General features: G+C 42.6%; 4 protein-coding genes across 5 annotated transcripts; 2 read left to right on the top strand and 2 right to left on the bottom strand.

Annotated features, from left to right (window-relative positions):
• The first annotated feature begins 4,881 nt into the window (after positions 1-4,881).
• LOC125906393 (putative gustatory receptor 28a) lies at positions 4,882-6,399 on the top strand. The gene is made up of 6 exons (XM_049611142.1): positions 4,882-5,117; positions 5,202-5,321; positions 5,383-5,665; positions 5,749-5,907; positions 5,949-6,128; positions 6,193-6,399. The coding sequence occupies exons 1-6, from the start codon at positions 4,882-4,884 to the stop codon at positions 6,277-6,279; spliced, it is 1,065 nt and encodes a 354-aa protein (XP_049467099.1). The 3' UTR covers positions 6,280-6,399.
• A 1,672-nt stretch (positions 6,400-8,071) lies between these two features.
• LOC120951557 (60S ribosomal protein L22-like) lies at positions 8,072-9,194 on the bottom strand. Its single transcript, XM_040370337.2, has 3 exons — positions 9,091-9,194; positions 8,556-8,720; positions 8,072-8,463 (listed from the first exon to the last, which is right to left on the bottom strand). The coding sequence occupies exons 1-3, from the start codon at positions 9,100-9,102 to the stop codon at positions 8,197-8,199; spliced, it is 444 nt and encodes a 147-aa protein (XP_040226271.1). The 5' UTR covers positions 9,103-9,194; the 3' UTR covers positions 8,072-8,196.
• A 635-nt stretch (positions 9,195-9,829) lies between these two features.
• LOC120950778 (endoplasmic reticulum-Golgi intermediate compartment protein 2) lies at positions 9,830-14,097 on the top strand. 2 transcript variants are annotated; one of them, XM_040369064.2, is made up of 6 exons: positions 9,830-10,097; positions 10,184-10,339; positions 10,415-10,692; positions 10,773-10,959; positions 11,023-11,133; positions 13,710-14,097. In XM_040369064.2, the coding sequence occupies exons 1-6, from the start codon at positions 9,989-9,991 to the stop codon at positions 13,982-13,984; spliced, it is 1,116 nt and encodes a 371-aa protein (XP_040224998.2). In that variant the 5' UTR covers positions 9,830-9,988; the 3' UTR covers positions 13,985-14,097. The 2 variants fall into 2 exon arrangements, with proteins under 2 accessions (XP_040224998.2, XP_040224999.2); XM_040369065.2 differs by having other exon boundaries at positions 9,831-10,054.
• LOC120950777 (uncharacterized) lies at positions 11,430-13,692 on the bottom strand. The gene is made up of 3 exons (XM_040369063.2): positions 12,958-13,692; positions 12,588-12,878; positions 11,430-12,519 (listed from the first exon to the last, which is right to left on the bottom strand). Exons 1-3 carry the CDS (start codon positions 12,995-12,997, stop codon positions 11,462-11,464), a joined length of 1,389 nt encoding a protein of 462 aa, XP_040224997.2. The 5' UTR covers positions 12,998-13,692; the 3' UTR covers positions 11,430-11,461.
• Positions 14,098-18,065: the final 3,968 nt, after the last annotated feature.

Below are 18,065 nucleotides of genomic sequence, written 5' to 3'. Positions count from 1 at the left end.
TCTCTTTCCCGCTCTCTCTTTCACGAAGGAGTTTAAGTGTCCGCTTGCCTAAAACCAAAATCATTAACGGAAATGCAGAGCTTCTGAGCGCTTCTCGAGACATTGGCACACTAACCGGCTCGTTGTGCGGAGTTCATCGCAAATGTTTACAGTGCTAATTTGCTTAACCGTTCTGCTTAAAGAGAGCTAAAGATTGCTTTGAAGGCGCTTGAGAAAATTGAGAAGCCATGGGAAAAAACAAAAGAGTGAGTTAACTGCCCGCCGGAAGAATTGCTCTTGAACTCTTCCCCTGCTCCTGTTTGCAGGCAGTGTTTTGACCGAAATCTCTTTCCGATTGGCCCGGGTGATTGAACCACGACGGAAACTTTATTTCGGGGTTTTTTTTTGTGGGACGAGGTTTTTTTATGATTCATTTCTTTATATGGCTCTATATGGGCGATGGTTGAAACCTACTTAACTCGGAAACGGAATTTGAATATGCCGCTATTCAAGTGATACTTTTTTTTAAATTTAAGATACTGATCTACATATAGCTGTCGATGTTTCAACACGTTGGAAAATGCCGTACAAATGTGTTGAGAAGTAGCGCTTCGGGTATTCGCAGAGACATCAACAGTGACATAAACTTCCGAGAAAACAATTCGAGATCTAAGGCATATGTCTTAAAGCAAAACCATTTAAAACATATTTAAAAACCGATCATTCTATCACAAGTAAGCGATTAAATTTAAATGAATTTTACACTTTTTGTAAAGTGCACTATTCCGTTTACGCGATTATATTAAGAACAGCCAATTGGAACTTCGAGAAGCGTGCTTCAGTTACTATTCATGCTCTGCAGCCTCTTTAGTTCACTTCTCCAACACTGACTCTCCAGTTTGTTTGATAAAGTCAGTTTAATAAACGATCTTAGACAGGATTGAAAATAATACAAAGTTATGATCTAATTCTGATGATTTACTATGAATTAAGGCAGCTTAACTGATTTTCCTTTAAAGTATGTTGTATATTGTACAGCGTATAAATATACTATGATTATTAGAGCTACTTTTTCTTATGACCTATTTGGTATTCCAAAATGCATGATTTTTACGTATCATGGGAATTGAATCGGGCCTGACAGTTTTGTCTGCATGAATAAATAATAATTTTCATAATATTGTCTGCTACAAGCTGGCTCACTGATCGTATACGACTGACTGGCAGACAGAAGTTGCGTAATAAGTTCATAAAACACATCAAATGCTTTATACAGATTTTTATTGTTTTTTGTTTTTGTTTTTTTTAAACATCTATTTTAAGACGTGTTTAGAGCAGTCGTAACAAAATAGGAATATCCAGACACTCATTATAATTATACATAATACTGTTTTGGTCAATAAGAGTACTGTAAAAGTCGTACGAATAAGAGTCAAAAGGAAGTAGTGATAAATTTTGTATTGCAGACACTTGGGTCATACTTTGAAGTGGGATCAATTTGTTGTCCACCCCAACTTGTAGACAACAGTTGCTGTGGCACATTTAAACATTTAAAATCCTTTTGTAATCTGTTGGCAAGCAGTTAAAATGCTTTATGTATTTTTTTTTAAATTTCAAAATGGCCAAGTGTATACTCATACACCTGTTTAGGATTGTGAGTATTTAAATCAATTAACAAAGGCCACAAAGGGAGAAATAATATTAATGAGTTTTCGGTTAAACCTTGTAGCATGTCTGCTAAACAGAATACACAGCACATGCTAGAACTAAGAGAAACTCGGAACATACAATATACATGGTTAATTCACTTTACCTAACACATGAAGAGCGGAACATACAATATACATGGTTAATTCACTTTACCCAACACATGAAGAGCGTAGGCAAAGATAGACAAACGCTTAATAGTTGGAACAGTTTATACATCGTACCCCAAAGCAGGAACAGTTCTACTAGTGTTGTGTTTCATGAATCTTTTGTTGAGATTCATTCATATTAATCTGCAGCGATGAGTGATTTGAATCTCTAAAGTTTCATTAATCCTAAATCTCCAGAGATTCATGGTTTTCAAGATTTTGAATTTGCGCTATCCGGTGGTACAGTAGACAGCTCGCGCGACTTAACAACATGCCCGGTTGGGTTCATGCCTCACATATATCGCGTTTCTCCGTGGCAAGGAATGACTATGCTGCTGCGTTGTACTTGCTAATAAGTCTCGAAAGTCTAGAATAGACAGGCATGATCGCGTAGATCAATCCAAAACACAGGAACATTTGCATCAAGACCCTGAGTTCTTGACAACAAAAGATAAACGCAACAAATCATTAACTTTCAAACACACAATCTGGAGCTAAATGTAGGCAACCCACAACAACACCGATGAGCATTAAAAAAAACCACCACCCCGATATTGGTAGGTCAAATTCGGTCGAACTGTCTCAGGATAGTACAATACCCTTCCAACAGCTTATTCATCATCTCAAATCAAGAGCATGCAAAGTAGTCCCCCTGCCTGAAGGTAAAAACTCTTTGCTTCAACACTTCTAGCAAGGGACACCTCTAATGGACTTCCATGGTCGCTTGGACGATTAATCGCAGGCTCAAATCAGTACGCTCTGCAAAGTTTTCGCTTCAGTGCGGCCTATCTCTGCCAAAACGCTGACCTTCTTCAAATGGTGTTTGAAGGCCGCCGTGTCCAGTGCACATTCGATCATAGTACAACTTGTGTTTTTTAATTGTATCCAAAACATTATTTAATTTTTGCAATTTGCAGGACAATATTACTATGCAAAATATATATGTCGGAATTGTTACAGTAAGAGCAATGCAAAACATAATCCTGGTAATTATTCAATAAACACTGCGAGAAACAAACAATTCGTATAAAACACTGAAAAACATGTTTGCTTGTTTACGCGGGACGGTCTAGAAGTCTAATGATGTACGCGGCAGCCTTCCGCAAGATCAGTCGTGGATATTTTCTCTACTAAGGCTTAATTCATTCAGAACTGGGGCACTTAGCATTGCGTGTATGTTTTATACCATTCATCCAATTAAAAAACTTTCTTTGAATGAATCATAGATTTTGTTATAATGTATTTAAAAAAATATGAAAAAAATTCTTCACTTCTTCTAAGAAATTCTCCAACTTTTCTGTTGATAGCGGTCTATTCACTGGCGCACAGCTGCTTCAGTCTCTGTTCTGGCCAGTAAATTCCATCAATTCTACATTTATATAATATCCTTAGTTTCTGCTCCCTTTTTATTTAATTTTTGATTCATTATTGTTCAATATCGCTCTACTGGGCGAAACTGGGGGCAATTTGGTGGATTCAGGTTTTTATATGAACACTTTATTGTATTGTACTATTGTAGCACGACCTGGATACTTAGCTATAATATCTTACTAGGTCAGGCCAAAAACATGACTTAACCAAACCTAATAAATGGCAAAATTGGTTTCTTAAGGCACTTTTTCTTATACAAAACCGAATCCATGTTCTTATTCGTCACAAACGCGGTGGTCTTTTTGCCACATGAGTAGATTCCTTGCTTGCGGGCAGTCGTCGGGCAGTGTCTCCTTGTACTTTTCATTCAGTGCAACAGTCCACTTAGGCAAACTTAACCGTTTTGCCAGCTCCCGAGATGACACTAATGGATAAAGCAGATAGTTGTGCACAATCATATTACGCTTCTCGTCTTGCATGTCGAATATCTTGGAGCAGAAATTGCACTAAATTGCATGCAAATTTGAAAAAGTGTAGTGTTTTCTGCTTTCAACAAAACGCTGTCCGAAAATTCCATTTTTGTCCTTAAGGGGCAGCACTATAATTCAAACAAAGAGCCCTATTTCTAAATGAACCATGCTTTATTACGATGAGAATGAGCTTCTTAAACCGCAATAAAAGGTAAAATGCACATCATATCATCATAAAGTCATGTTTGTAACATCAAGGACAATTTTTATGTTTGGAACAACACTCAAACACAACACTCAAGTTTATCAAGTCGATTAATCGATTTGCTTAAAAAGCACGTTACGAATAAGCTATCTAATTCCATTCCGTACAAGATCGCACACTCAAAAAATTTCTGACTACGGCCATAATTATTCTAAACCTTCACATAACGCCGTCTTATGTCGTGGATTGTGTAACAAATAATGAATGTGTCTAGGGTTTCCCAATTTGAAGAAATTATTCAACATTACATTACCTTATAGATTTCGCAAGTATACTACACGCTTCACTGCCACAAGTTACCTCTTCATTTAGGCGACTAAAATAACAACCCCATAGCAAGTGATGTACGCCGGTGTATCTCTATGTATGCAAATTTAATCACGATTCAATTAACTAATGCGTATTGGGAACATTAATCTTGCAGCAGAATTGTTCTCCTCATCCATCATGCGAACGCCCGTGTGTGCATTGGTTAAGCGTTACCACCCTAATCACTTGCGGTGTAAACGTTCACCAGCCATAACATGGAAAATCCGGCTGCAAAATCAAGCTTCTGGGCTAAAGTATGTACTGTAGTAAATGAATAAGTGTGGAATATAGTTAAACCAAATGTGCATTGTGTTGTTTACACTTCCCTACTCCATGTTGATGCTTATTGCTGTCTTTTCTTTTATACAGATCATTGGCCTACAGTTGCACGATTCCTACGAAACAGAAACCAATGGCAAAACACCCTCACTTTCAATCGTACGAATCCTGTACAGTATCATTCTGTTCGGTGCCTATCTCGTTGGACTGTACAAAGCAGTAGAACTGACCTTCGTAGTAGAATTTGCTGCAAACAGTCCAAGCATTTTTAAATTTGGTAAAGTATACTAGTCTAGTGTTGTTGTTACCTTATTACATCGCTTCCCTGTTCCGCTCCATCTCGATAGCGTACATGACACAGATCTACTCCGGCGTGCTGGCCACAATCATCTGTTACGCATCGTTGTGGCGTACCGATCAGATGAAGTGTATCTACATCGAAGGGATTCAGGGCAGCAATGTGAAGATAAACGATCGTTACTATCAATTCCGCAACATGCAGATACCGATAAAGTATTCCATCCTGGTTCCTTTTTCGATTGGAATGCTGATTATCCTATCGGTCTGTGAAGCATATGCCCAGTATAAGTAAGTCCGTGGACATGCCTACATGTAACATACACGATTAACCTTCCACTCCACTAACGTTTCGATTTCTTACCATACGCACAGCCATGGTTATTACTTCACGATCATTACTATAGTGTATCCCCTGTGGATGTTTCATATAACGATTTTGGAATTCACAACGTTGGTTAAATCCACGGAGTGCATTCTAACCAAACTGAACTGGTATGTCCCAAACGGAACCTTTCACACAGACACGTCTTAAAAAGCTCACGTTTTTTTAAAGGATGTTAGATACGTTTCTGGAGAGCTTGCAAAGACAGTCCACACCAAGTGTGACGCTCAAGGGAGAAAAGAATCCCACCAATAAGGTGTATCCTCTCAATCGTCGACCGTTCGTGCAGGAGCACGAGTTGATCAGCGGTGAACGGCTGACGTACATGTTCGTGATACACGAGAACGTGGCCAAGCTGGCCGAATTTATCAACGGTGCATACTCGACTCAGATCATTGCGATCGTGACGGTTACATTCGTCAACACACTGTTTGGATTTTTCATTGTAACTAAGGTCTGTCCACTACTCGTCTGTCTTTCTGGCCTCCGATCATCCTAACGTAACGTGTTTTTTTTTTATTCTTGATGACGTTACAGCTCCTATTTTGGAACTATCAAATGCTCGACCTGATACTACGGGCCTGTCGATATGCGTTCGAGTGCATTCCTGCTTGCTTGCTCGTTTATTACATGCTAATTGTGTGTGCATCAACCCACAGTGAGGTAAACTACGGGCAAAGCATACCATTTCTTCCAGTGCTGTAATCATGTTTTTTTCGTACCTTAACCTCTTCCAGCTATTTAAATCCGCCTCTTTGCTGCACAAGCTTCTGCAGTACAAATCCAACTACTTCATTGACGATCAAGCACTGTTCGAACGATCGAAAGCCATCGCCCTGCAGCTGTTGCATAGGAAGCGGTTTTCGCTGTTCGACGGAAGCGGCTTGTTCAGATTGGACTTTACGTTCATTTTTTCGGTAATTCTGCGCATTCTTGTGTTTTGATTGTACGATTTGACCTTCTACCGTAATTAATTTGTAGGTTTTCAGTGCTGCAACCTCGTACCTAATTGTGCTGCTTCAATTTGATCTATCTAAAGATCTAGAAAAGTCCACAATCACAGCTTAAGGCAATGAACATTTATGCACCAAATTCTATTCTCAAGCATGTTCATCGCTCTTTTTGGTGTTATTGGCATTAAAAATGATGTACTACGAGATTCAAACGAATATCAGACAAACAACTTAACGATCAGTGTGTTGTGGTCACCAGTGCGTCTCCATTAGATCCAAAGCGTGTGTCCAACAAAACAAAAATGGACGCAGTCATTTTTTTGTCCTTTCGAATAAAATCTGGCCCACAAAACTACTGCTTCGTAAGCTTTATCCGATTTAGAAGTTCCGCTATCTTAGGGCGGGTGTTGTGCAGAGGAATTGTACATACTACGACCGACACGATGGCCTGAGATTCAGGAAAATTAAAAATGTTAACGAAATGTGACATATATTGCACATTGATTCGCCCGGTGGTCTTCTAGGGACATAAGTTTTAGACCATCCGAGTGGAGGATCCTCTGGGCGTGATTGAGCGACGCATTCTGTGGATTATCTTTGGTGGTGTGTTCGAGCATGGAGCTTGGAGGAGAAGGATGAACCACGAGTTTGCTGAGCTGTAGGGTAATCAATCCAGGCATCCTGACGGTGGGAAAGGCTGGCAGGATACTTTGGCTGGGGCATGTTACGAGGATGCCGGGCTAAAGCACCACCAAGAAGGTGTTCGACAGCGAGTTCGTCACGAGGCACAGGGGAGATTTGACCGCTAACTGAGAGTTTAAGTTTGTGAGAAAAATGCACATTTGCTATGAATTTCCCTTCGCACGATTCCGGATGTTTCATATTTTGACTTTTAGGTGTAAACACCTAAAATATGCTATATGGTGATATGCTATTGGTGGAATTACACGTTACCCTCCATACTTTTTGCATTAGTTCCCCCGGTAGCACTTGCGAATAATTCATATTCTATCCACCGCTACAACTCCGTCTAATCCAGATGACCGTAAGGCTGCGTTTCTTTGAAATTGTAGTGTTTTCTGCTGGCCGCTGGCGAACACCGTTCTGTTGGGCTAAATTCATCCTATTTAAAACCTTCTGCAGGTATTTATCACCGTCAGAATATTAGTTCGTTGCATGCATTTTCATATTTTTCCTCAACATTCCGTGCTTGAATGGACCAACGGATCAATCAATTCGATTCCGCCCTTCTATTCCTAAGTCTGCTTAAGCACAACACATGTACTTGTTCTAGGTCTGCCTTGTATCCTTTCCAAAACGTCTGATTTTCCTCTTCTTGGTTCTTTTTTATCCACAGTGATAAGATAGGCCCGAAACCCCCCCCCCCCACTCCCCCTTCACCATTTGGACCCCATTTTTCTCTTTTTTTATCTGACCGAGCTTAGCGTAACTGGTAATCAAGCCTTGTCTAAGCCACTTTAGCATTATGAGACTGATTAGTATACCCACAAAAGGACAGTCATTCCATAAGAGATCCTTTTGCGACGGGCATGTGTTAATGTCAACGATTCTACGACTGTACCATGGGACAGGACTGGCATGCCTAAAATAAACAATAATAAACAACAGGTTCAAAATGAGATGATGCAAACAATACATGCCACCAAAGTTGATTTCAACGCGCCAGAACGACAATCGAATTCACGCAGACAGCCGGACAACCAAGAGACAGGCATGAATACTGCACAAACAAATAAACAACTCCATGAAACATCTCCAAAGCACAATGAAACTGCATCAAATGAGTAAGTAAGTAACCAATAATTCACAGCACTTGTCTCCGGTGAAAGAACACATCATACCATTTCGGATTTTGGCTTCACACCATAACACATGAAACACGGTAATTTGATACTGTTGGTAAAAACCGCCGATGATGTTACGGTTTTTCTCCCACCATTGTATTGAATTTTCACAAAAACGGGCAAATCTCCAGTACAGTGCACCATTCACCACTTCCAGCAGTTCTGGTTTACTCGTTCTCTTCCTCATCGTCGTCGTTCGAGCTGATTCGGAAGTATCGCAGCTCGTACAAATCCTTATCGTTGGACACAACACGGATCCAGTCGCGGAGACTGTTCTTCTTCAAGTACTTCCTGGTCAAGTACTTCAGGTAGCGCTTGGAGAAATGCACATCCGAGTTGACGTACACCTTCATCTTCTGGCGTTCGAAGCTCACGTTGCTGCCGAGGTTGCCGGCCTTTCCGTTTACCTTGAAGCGCTCCTTCAGATACTTTTCCTGTGAACGGGATGGGAGTCGGATGTTATTAGGGATTTGTTTACCCCTGGCTTCCGGTGCCACGGCATGTCAACAGTCTACTGTATACTTACAAAGTCGGCCACATCCATGATGTTATCCTCGGCGATGTTGGTGCAATCGATGCCATACCGAAGGTGCTCACGCTTCTTCTTGATGGGATTTTTGCCGCGCAGCACATTCTTCTGAGCCGGCTTCTGAGCAGCAGGCTTGGTTTTCACCGCATTGACCGATTTCTCCTGAAAAGCGAATAAAACAAATCCATCAGTTGATAGTGTAATAACACGCGCATTCACAACGATCGGAGGGAACACAGTAACATATCCATTATGCTAAACACAACACAATCGTAACCTATGAATCGTTCGGTTTGTCGGACAGCAAGGAACGACAGCCCCATCGAGTAAGCCCCGCAAGTCAATCGTACACAGTGCTGACACGTGCATACGCTGGGTCACATTTGGAAGGCAATTTTACGGTCTTCCCACGTCACGAACAGAACGATTCATAGCGGCTCACGATCCACTCGGCACACGGTACACGGTGAATATTCATTTTTGTGATTTTTGCACCGAAAACACGAGTAATTTAAGATTTTATTTAACCTACCACGGGAGACATGGCTTTTCCGGGCGATAGCTGAAGTAAGAAAGAGCTAGCGATGGGCGTTCATGAACGGAATCATTCATCCGTTCCGTTCGCGGAGCTGAAGCATTCCGATCCGAACACGGAACAAATGTTCCATGGCAAATATCGAAATGGAATTGATTTTTTAAAATAATTTTTCTTAACCTTTACAGCATTTTAAGAGAAACATATTAGAATTTGTGTTATTTGAAAGAATCTCTGTATATTTTTTAAGGAATATCTTTAAAGAATTCCAGTTTTTTTAAAATGTAAATAACAAAAACAAAATGTCAAAAATATTATTTTTGAGCAACATTTTTTAAATTTTAATTACCTTTAAATGAGTGCATACACCTGAGGTACAACCTGTGGAATATTATTTTTTTATTATAAACTTTATCACATGAATTGAAAAGACAAAATGCAATGTGTTTTAAAAGTCATGTTTAGGGTTAGGGTTAAAGAGTATAATCTTCGTTCATTTATTTTTGTAAGTTAATAAAGCGCTCTGCTAATTAAACTCAGAATTATTTGGAATTTATTAAAATGTGAAATAAATTATACAACATCTTTGAACAAATAATTCCGAACAAATTCATTCTGATCCGTTTTAATTACGCCATGCCCATCCCTAGAAGGAAATCGAAGGGTGATGTTCAGCTCAGTTGGCAGCAGTGCGTTTTGAAAGCAAAATACCAAGGTGCGTACAGACTATTGTCTATTTATCTTGTACACAGCTGTTCAAAGCTGCAAACTTCATACGTCGGCTTATGTATGCAAAAAAAAACGCAAACCAAAACATTGCCGTCCAATAAACATTGCCCAAAAGCCGCAAGCGGTGCAGATAGTGTGGAACGGCATAACAATTTTTTTTCGTAATATGCTCCGCTACAGAGGTGTTAAACAGGCCCTAGATGCCGTTTCTCGACTGGATGCATTTCCCAAAGTAAAGGAAGAATTCGTACAACCGACGCGTGTCGGTGGAACATGTAAAGCTTGAGCCTCTCGATTGAGTTGAAAAAAGAAAAAGAATGGCGCATATTAATTATCCATTACGGAAACATATTTTTTGCAGTATCCCTCATCAGCCGACTGGTGATTGTGTTTCTAATCTACCACGAAGTAACATACTACTTGGACTCGCGATTGGTATTTACATTCGTTCCCGATACGGATCTGCAGTCGAAGCTGAAGGTACACATTGACCTAACGGTTGCAATGCCATGCAAATGTAAGTCATCGTGCCACGTTGTGGCTGTTTCTCCCTTTCGTTACAATACTAAACGCAAGTAAACCCTATTTGTAGCGATAGGAGCCGATATTTTAGATTCAACCAACCAAAACGTTTTCTCGTTTGGTATACTGCAAGAGGAAGACACCTGGTTCGAGCTGTGTCCCAGTCAGCGCGTGCACTTCGACTACATGCAGCATCATAACTCGTACCTAAGAAACGAGTATCACTCGATAGCGGAAATTCTGTACAAATCAGATCACGCCGTCGTATACAGCATGCCCGAGCGGGTCATCATTCCAGAAAAGCCGCACGATGCGTGCCGCATTCACGGTGTGCTTACGCTGAACAAGGTTGGTAGGAATGGAAAAGAGTATTCCTTCAAATGCACTAGCCAATGCTAATTCCAATGCTGTCTCTTGCATTATTGTAGGTTGCGGGCAATTTTCACATCACTGTCGGCAAAACGATACACTTCTCCCGCGGACACATCCATTTAAATAGCATTTTTGCCAACACGCAAACCAACTTTTCCCACCGAATCAATCGATTCAGTTTCGGGGATCACACCGCCGGAATCATCCATCCACTCGAAGGAGATGAGAAACTTTTCGACAATGGTAAAATGCTGCCACCTTAACCACCTGCCGCATGGCATTTTATATGTATTCCATCCTTCCCAGGGCAAGTGATGATGCAGTACTTCATTGAAGTCGTTCCGACGGATGTGCAAAAGTTTTACTCCCATTCCAAAACGTACCAGTACACTGTGCGGGAAAATTTGCAACTTATCGGTGAGTAACAGCGCGTGCCAGCGTACTTATTCATCACGAACGGTACACGTTCACGGGTCGCAAACAATTGCCGATAAGAGCAAATCGTAATGGGCGGGTAGCGGGGGTGAGATGCTTATCTTTACCGTTATGACGGGGAAAAGGGATTTACTTATCGTGCGCGGTACAGGGCGCGCAAACGTGAAACAATACGCAATCGCGGTAGACTTTAGAAACTAGACTTGCACCGATTTGACGTTGATTATAATTTTTATCTTCCAACCAGGGAAGACAACGGCAAAGAAGAGAAAGCCACGTTTAGGGGGAGGACGATTTGAATGCCCGATTTTTATTTTTTCTTGTGCATGTACATTTGAACCGCCTCGCGAGGATATTTGCCCCTTGTGTCCGGTATCGTGAATACAGCGATCAGGCACTTGAGCAAAATCACACCCGAAAACACGAGCGTCTTGATGTACGTGTTCGTGAGCGTGCTGGGCACGTTGAAGTAGATGATGTACACCACCATGTGGCCCACGTACTCGCAGATCAGTATGGACGACACGGACAGGGCGCGCTTCTTCGGCGGGAACGCTTCCGACAGCATAATTTCCGACACCGGCAGCATACCGAACGTGTTGAACACCTCCGCTACGATGTAGAGGAAGGGCGGAATCCAGGTAGCGACCACGTCGTACGTCGCGAGAATAATGCCAAGCGCCAGCATGAACGTGCCCGTGAACGTGGACGAAATGCCGTACATGAACCGTCTCGGTAGCAGATCGATGATCAGGATCGCAAACAGCGAGCCGGCAAACTTGCTCAGCATCAGTATGGACGGAGCCCAGTTGTGCGTGAACAGGCCGAGCGTGAACATGAGCGACATCAGCGACATCTTGGCCGTGTTCATCGAGTAGTTGAAGAACAGCAGATTGGCCAGCTTCACCAGCAGCACCAGCTGGAACGGTGGGAAGTTGCCCTGGCTGAGGAAGAACGGCGAAAGGCTTTCGCTTTCCGACGCGAGCGTCTTCATATCCTCAAACTCGTCCATCAGCGAGGGCGACTCCATCGAAAGGCCGCGCAGCTTGATCAGGTTCGACCGTGCCTCCGACTCGTTGCCGGACGTCGTGAGCGTGTGGATGGGAGATTCGACCACCAGGAACCAGGAGCACAGTAGGGCAAAGGTGGCGAGCGGCAGGATGACGATGCCGATGGCACGGTTCGCGTGCATGTTCGGTTCCACCACGAATACCGGGTTGGTCGTAACCATCGACAGGATGGTAAACAGTGCAATGCCACCAATGATGGACGACACCAGTATGGCGACCAGCTTGCCCCGATAGTTGCGCGAAGCGATCTCGCCCACGTAGATGATCGAAACGACGTGAGCGATCCCATGTCCAAAGCCTGCGCAAAGCGAACGGAAAATTAGGAAACACTGAACGGAATGGCCGTGCTGACATACCCGAACACACCTGCTATAATACGGGTAGCCACTGTGGCCGCATAATACGTGGGCATTGCGAGGAAAAATACGCCGTTGATAATGAAGAAGAACGCCGATAGCATTATCCAGACACGCGTTGGCAGCAGGTTTTTGGTGCCGGCCACAATCAGTATGATAAATCCGCACCCGGTGAAGAAGGACAAAATGGCGAATCGAAACTCGTCGACCGAAATGCCGACCGCCCATCGATTGCCGGACATGTACAGATGCATAATGCTCCAGCCGATGTGCATGCCGCCACAGAACAGGAGCATCATACCTATGGAGACGTTGGAACGGGGGAGATAACGTTTACCAAACCATGCACCACATTTCATTTTGGCGTGTACACTACTCACTGCACAAAATGCAGGACAGCTGCTTAAAGAATCCAGCCATGTTTTCGCCAGCAGGATTCTAGGGCTTTAAACGGCACTGTCTGTATGCACCCACTCACTACTGTACGTACGCTTTGGATGGACGGATGGACGGCGGCGTTGAACGGCCCGAACACGACTGAAGCAACTCCGCCAGAACACTGAAGGTTGCCCGTTTGTACGCAAAACCAGTGAACACTGGCAGACCCCCTCTGGCCTCTCGTCGTATCTATTCCTTAATCTTTATCCGCCAGCCCGGTATCGAAGGCAACCGGCACTTGGGTATGGCCAGTGGAAGACGTTCGAAATTTTACACCGGTGCTACTTGCACGTATTGCTCGCCTACTAGCGCGGGGCAAATCCCTTTTCTCTTTCTGTTTTATGTTTTTTTTTCGGGCGAACTCTATCGATGCGATTATCGATACACGTTATCAGTAGCGTTTGTTTTTTTTTGGGTTGGTGATGATAAAATCGGTAACGGTTGTCGTGAAGGTGTTTAGGCCACCCCCCGTCCGTATCAGGTAAAACGCATTTTAGATACCATTCCCTCCCCATTAACCCGATGTTTGCATTTTACGACCCAACCCCGTGTGTGCCGTGCTTTGTTTTCCTCTCTTCGAATCCACATTGACGTACGTTCTGCAGTGTCGGAGGAGAGCACACAGATTAATTCAGATTACAACACCGCCATTATTCTTCGTCCTTTGATCTTGTTTTTCTTCTTTTTCTCGCAGATATCGACAAGGGTATGCAGGGTGTAGCGGGGATCTACTTCAAGTACGATATGTCTGCCCTGCGGGTGCTAGTCCGCCAGGATCGGGACAGTATTGCACACTTTATTGTGCGGCTCTCGTCAATAATTGCCGGCATAGTGGTGATATCCGGCATGCTCAGCAAGTGCATGCATCTTATTGGAGATGCGTGCTGCAAGCGGCGGTACAACGACGAACCAATAGCACAAAACAACGACAGGACGGCAACCGTCAAAGGGGCCGTTATTGTAAGCTGACAAGATGGCGCACAGCGGACGCGCGAACGACACGGGTAGCGTTTTTAACGATAAGCAGGAGCGGTGAAGCAAATTCAGATCTGAAATAAATCCCTATTGGTGTGATAAAAGTGGTTAGCTTGTTATCATTTGTCGTTTGGAGGTGCAAAAGAAAAAAGAAGAGCACACGAAGCGTTTAATTGGAATATAATGCAGCTGATGCACATTGCTTGATCAGTTCTGTGATTTATTTTTTTTAACTGGCCAACCTGGTCTCGAAGGCAATATTTTGCACGGTTGTTTAGTTAGTGCCACATGTAGTAACATAGTACTGCTGAATGCTTTCGTTAATCATTGATTATTCAAAAATAAATAAATTCACAAATAAATACGTTACTTGTATTATTTTATTCATTTCTCTGTGACTATTAGTCTTCATGTAATACTGTTTATACAACATGAAAAATAATTAATTCAAAAAATAATTCATAAAATTAATTTATTCAAAAAATGTCAAACAAAAACAAAACATTTCGGCATTTACATCCAATTTTACTTTTTTCCATGAATCATATGATAAGCGAATTCTTACGCCACTCGCGACAAGACTTGATTTCGATGAGGCAAAAAAGTACATCATGATTAATGTGTTTATCGTAGATACTTATCTCTTTTCTACGTTGCATTCATCATAATGTGTGCGATAAGATTACAAAAGTTTGAAACGATCAAGCAGCCAAGTACGTTTGTTTATTCACTGAGGTCATTTGTACGTATTTGTTTTTCAGTGCATTAAAATGGCACTACCTAGTTGCTCCATTTAATAGCACACAACATGCAGCTTACCAGAACTAAAATGGTTTTACGAAAAATATTGAACAAAAGTATTAGAAATTCAATTGCATCTGACCACGTGCAATCAACCTACCTGATTATCGATATGTAAGTCCATTTATGCGTTTGATACGTATCTGAGTGACAGAGAGATAGCAACAACAGTCACAAGTATCACTGGTAATTTACGTCTCTGCCACTGGATCCAGTAATTTCATCAACAAACATCCCATCCCTACAGATATACACCAGCACCGACAGGTCATGTTTTAATTGTAGATTAATGTAGATACGCTTATTGTAGATTAATTTTAAAAAAGTTAAAAGGTTATACACACATCTATTGTGCTCCCGATGTATGTAAAGCATAGCAAACATTTAATAAGTTTTAAGTGATATACTCAATGAATGAATCGCTCTGCAATGGGATGGGATCCGAAGCCCTCTCGAGGGTTAATACAGGCTCTCCCATCCAACTCCTATTCCGACACGTCCTCGTCGTGCAGAGTGGTAACGTGTGTCACCACATATCCAAGCTTGGGTACACGGGCTTGACCCAACCCCTTGGGCGGATGGTGACATGGCAAACCAGGAGGGGGGGGGGGGCAAACCCGACGCTAAACAAAACGGTCACGTGGGCGCGGGGCCAGTCACCCAGTCCCATCGATTTATAGACTACGGAAAGCACTCAATGAATTACAGAGAAATTCTTAGTAGGGCCATTTGACCCCGTTTCCCTTGAATACGTTATACCGCATAATTCACCATAAGTATGATCGAAAGAATATGCAGCTTTAAAATTGCCTTCTCGATTATCGGAAGCCACAGAAGGACCTTGTTCGGGGATGTAGTGCGGGACATAACCAATACATCGGCTCTGTTATAGATCAAAGAGATCGAAGTAACCTCAGCCAGCACAACTGTTGCTGCGGTGTGTTTCATCTCAGCAGTCTGGTGATGAATTAAAAGGTTTGTTTTACCCGTGTCCTCAATCAAGTCAGACGTTGCAAACGTTGTAGCCGAAGGAAAATTTGATATAAATGGAACGATTGGGAATTACAAAGCTTAAAAAATTACAATGTCTGGAAGACGAAGGTCGAATTCATTCTCATCCAAGAAGATTTAAGGCAGTATGTGAGGGACCGGGCAACACGATGGTCAGTGCGATGACATTACGAATAGGCCACATCGACTTCGAAGGTGTCGATTTAACAAAAAAATGTAAAAAGCGTTATGCTGATAGTAAGGATATCGAGCATCATATATTCGAGATGGAAGAATTGTTTATCACACCGACGCAACGTCGCACATGATCAAGTTTCGTGGAGCTGAACGAGTGCTACTACCAGAACGTTATTTTGGCCGATGGCACTGCGACGAGGATTGAAGGAATTGGATTGTGTCGAGAACTGTCTCGGGAGGATAAAACATCAAGAGTGGCCCTCGACCATGATTTGTTCGTCCCGAGTTTAGAGATAAACTTCTTGTCCATGAAGAAGCATGAAGAAGTTCTTTCTGACTTAAGCGGTTATCGAATCGTGAAGGATCAGAAAGTTTTTGAAGCAGCAACTATTTCAAGGGAATTGTATTGAGAGTTGCTTAAAAAGCAATGACTGTGAAGAGCATTCTGTTAAAAAGATGTCAAGATACAGTGTGCATCGTAGCGGAGTTCCACGACTAGCCACACGCGTTCCAGGGGGCGAGGGATAGTCCCGAACGTGACATGTCGATAAGAACCATGGACGAAGGACCCGTTGGCAAGCACACCATATATCGGAGCATGCTGAGGGTCCCCGCCCGAAAGGATGCCATTAAGAATTGATGCTAATGGATCCTGGACAACGGAATGTACAACAGAAGGAGGTCGGTGAATTCCATGCATTGAAACGATGAGTTTCAGAGTCCGTTTCAGAGGTGCTCTTCTGCAAAGATGCATAGGGAAGTAAAGCACAGTTTTGTCATCGATCCAAGCCGTTCGAGCTGACGACTGTATTACGAAATAGCCACTAACGAGAGCCCTTGTTAATCCGCTCATACGCTCACACAAATTACACACTTGCATTCGGAAGCAATACTTCGATCCTTACGCACCATGACTTATAGTCAGCATTCCCTTTGAAGTACCAACAATGCGTGTTTTTTAACATTCTTTAACAAATTTTTTAACTAGACCATGAATGAGGTGCAGTGCAAGGTAAGAGTATCGAACATCAGAAACGGTCGAATCTCACTGCAAACGCTCTGGGCGTATGTGAGCGATGCATCCTCCGGACCATCTTTGGCGGTGTGTTCGAGCATGGAGTGTGGAGGAGAAGGATGAACTACGAGCTAGCTGCGCTGTACGGCAAACCGAGCATCCTGACAGTGACAAAGGCTGGCAGGATATGATGGTTGGGGCATGTTATGAGGATGCTGAACTCATGCCCTACCAAGAAGGTGTTCGACAGCGATCCCCAGTTCGGCATCAGGCGCAAGGGAGCACAGCGAACTCGATGACTGGATAAAGTGAAGCGAGACCTGTCGGAGATCGGATGTCTACATGGATGGCAGGCTGCAACCAGGGACCGAACATCCTGGAGAATGATTGTTGACCATGTCACATCGACGTGCTCTATCGTGAGCAGGCAAACAAGAGAGAGAGAGAGCGAGAGAGAGAGCGCGCGAGAGAGAGAGAGAGAGATAGAGAGATAGAGAGAGATAGAGAGAGAGAGAGAGGTAGAGAGAGATAGAGAGAGGGAGAAAGAGAGAAATAGAGAATGAGAGAGAGAGAGAGAGAGAGAGAGAGAGAGAGAGAGAGAGAAAGAGAGAACATAATAAAAATTGATCGTCAACTTGAGCGACCTAATAGCAACATGATGGGCTTAAATCCTCCCACATGATTTGAGACCCTTAAACATAGGTATAACTATTTTGCTTTGGATAAATCAATGAGCCATAAACAGTCAAGACGCCAAATAAGGTAAAAAAGCAGAAGTTGAATATTGTTAAGTATCGAGTTTCTCGTGCAGGCTGTATGTCTTAGGCTCTTTCTTTTTTCTTAGTCCTAGGGCCTTCCTGATGGTTGCTTTTTCTTCGAAGATTGGATGTGGATGCTAAGCCTAGAAATCAAGTGGCTCCATTTTATTTCTGGTTAAGAGTGAGATGTTCACTCTTACACCTTAAGGTATTAAATTCTACTTTAATTTAAAATGTGGCTTGTTAATGTTATGCTTTTTCCTTTTTTTCCTGCTAACATGAATGTTAAAAATCACAGTCAAAAATTTCAATA

Source organism: Anopheles coluzzii, chromosome 2 (genome assembly GCF_943734685.1).
Source record: "Anopheles coluzzii chromosome 2, AcolN3, whole genome shotgun sequence".
In the NCBI taxonomy this organism is placed as follows: Eukaryota; Metazoa; Arthropoda; class Insecta; order Diptera; family Culicidae; genus Anopheles; species Anopheles coluzzii.
This window is presented reverse-complemented; position numbering and strand designations above follow the sequence as displayed.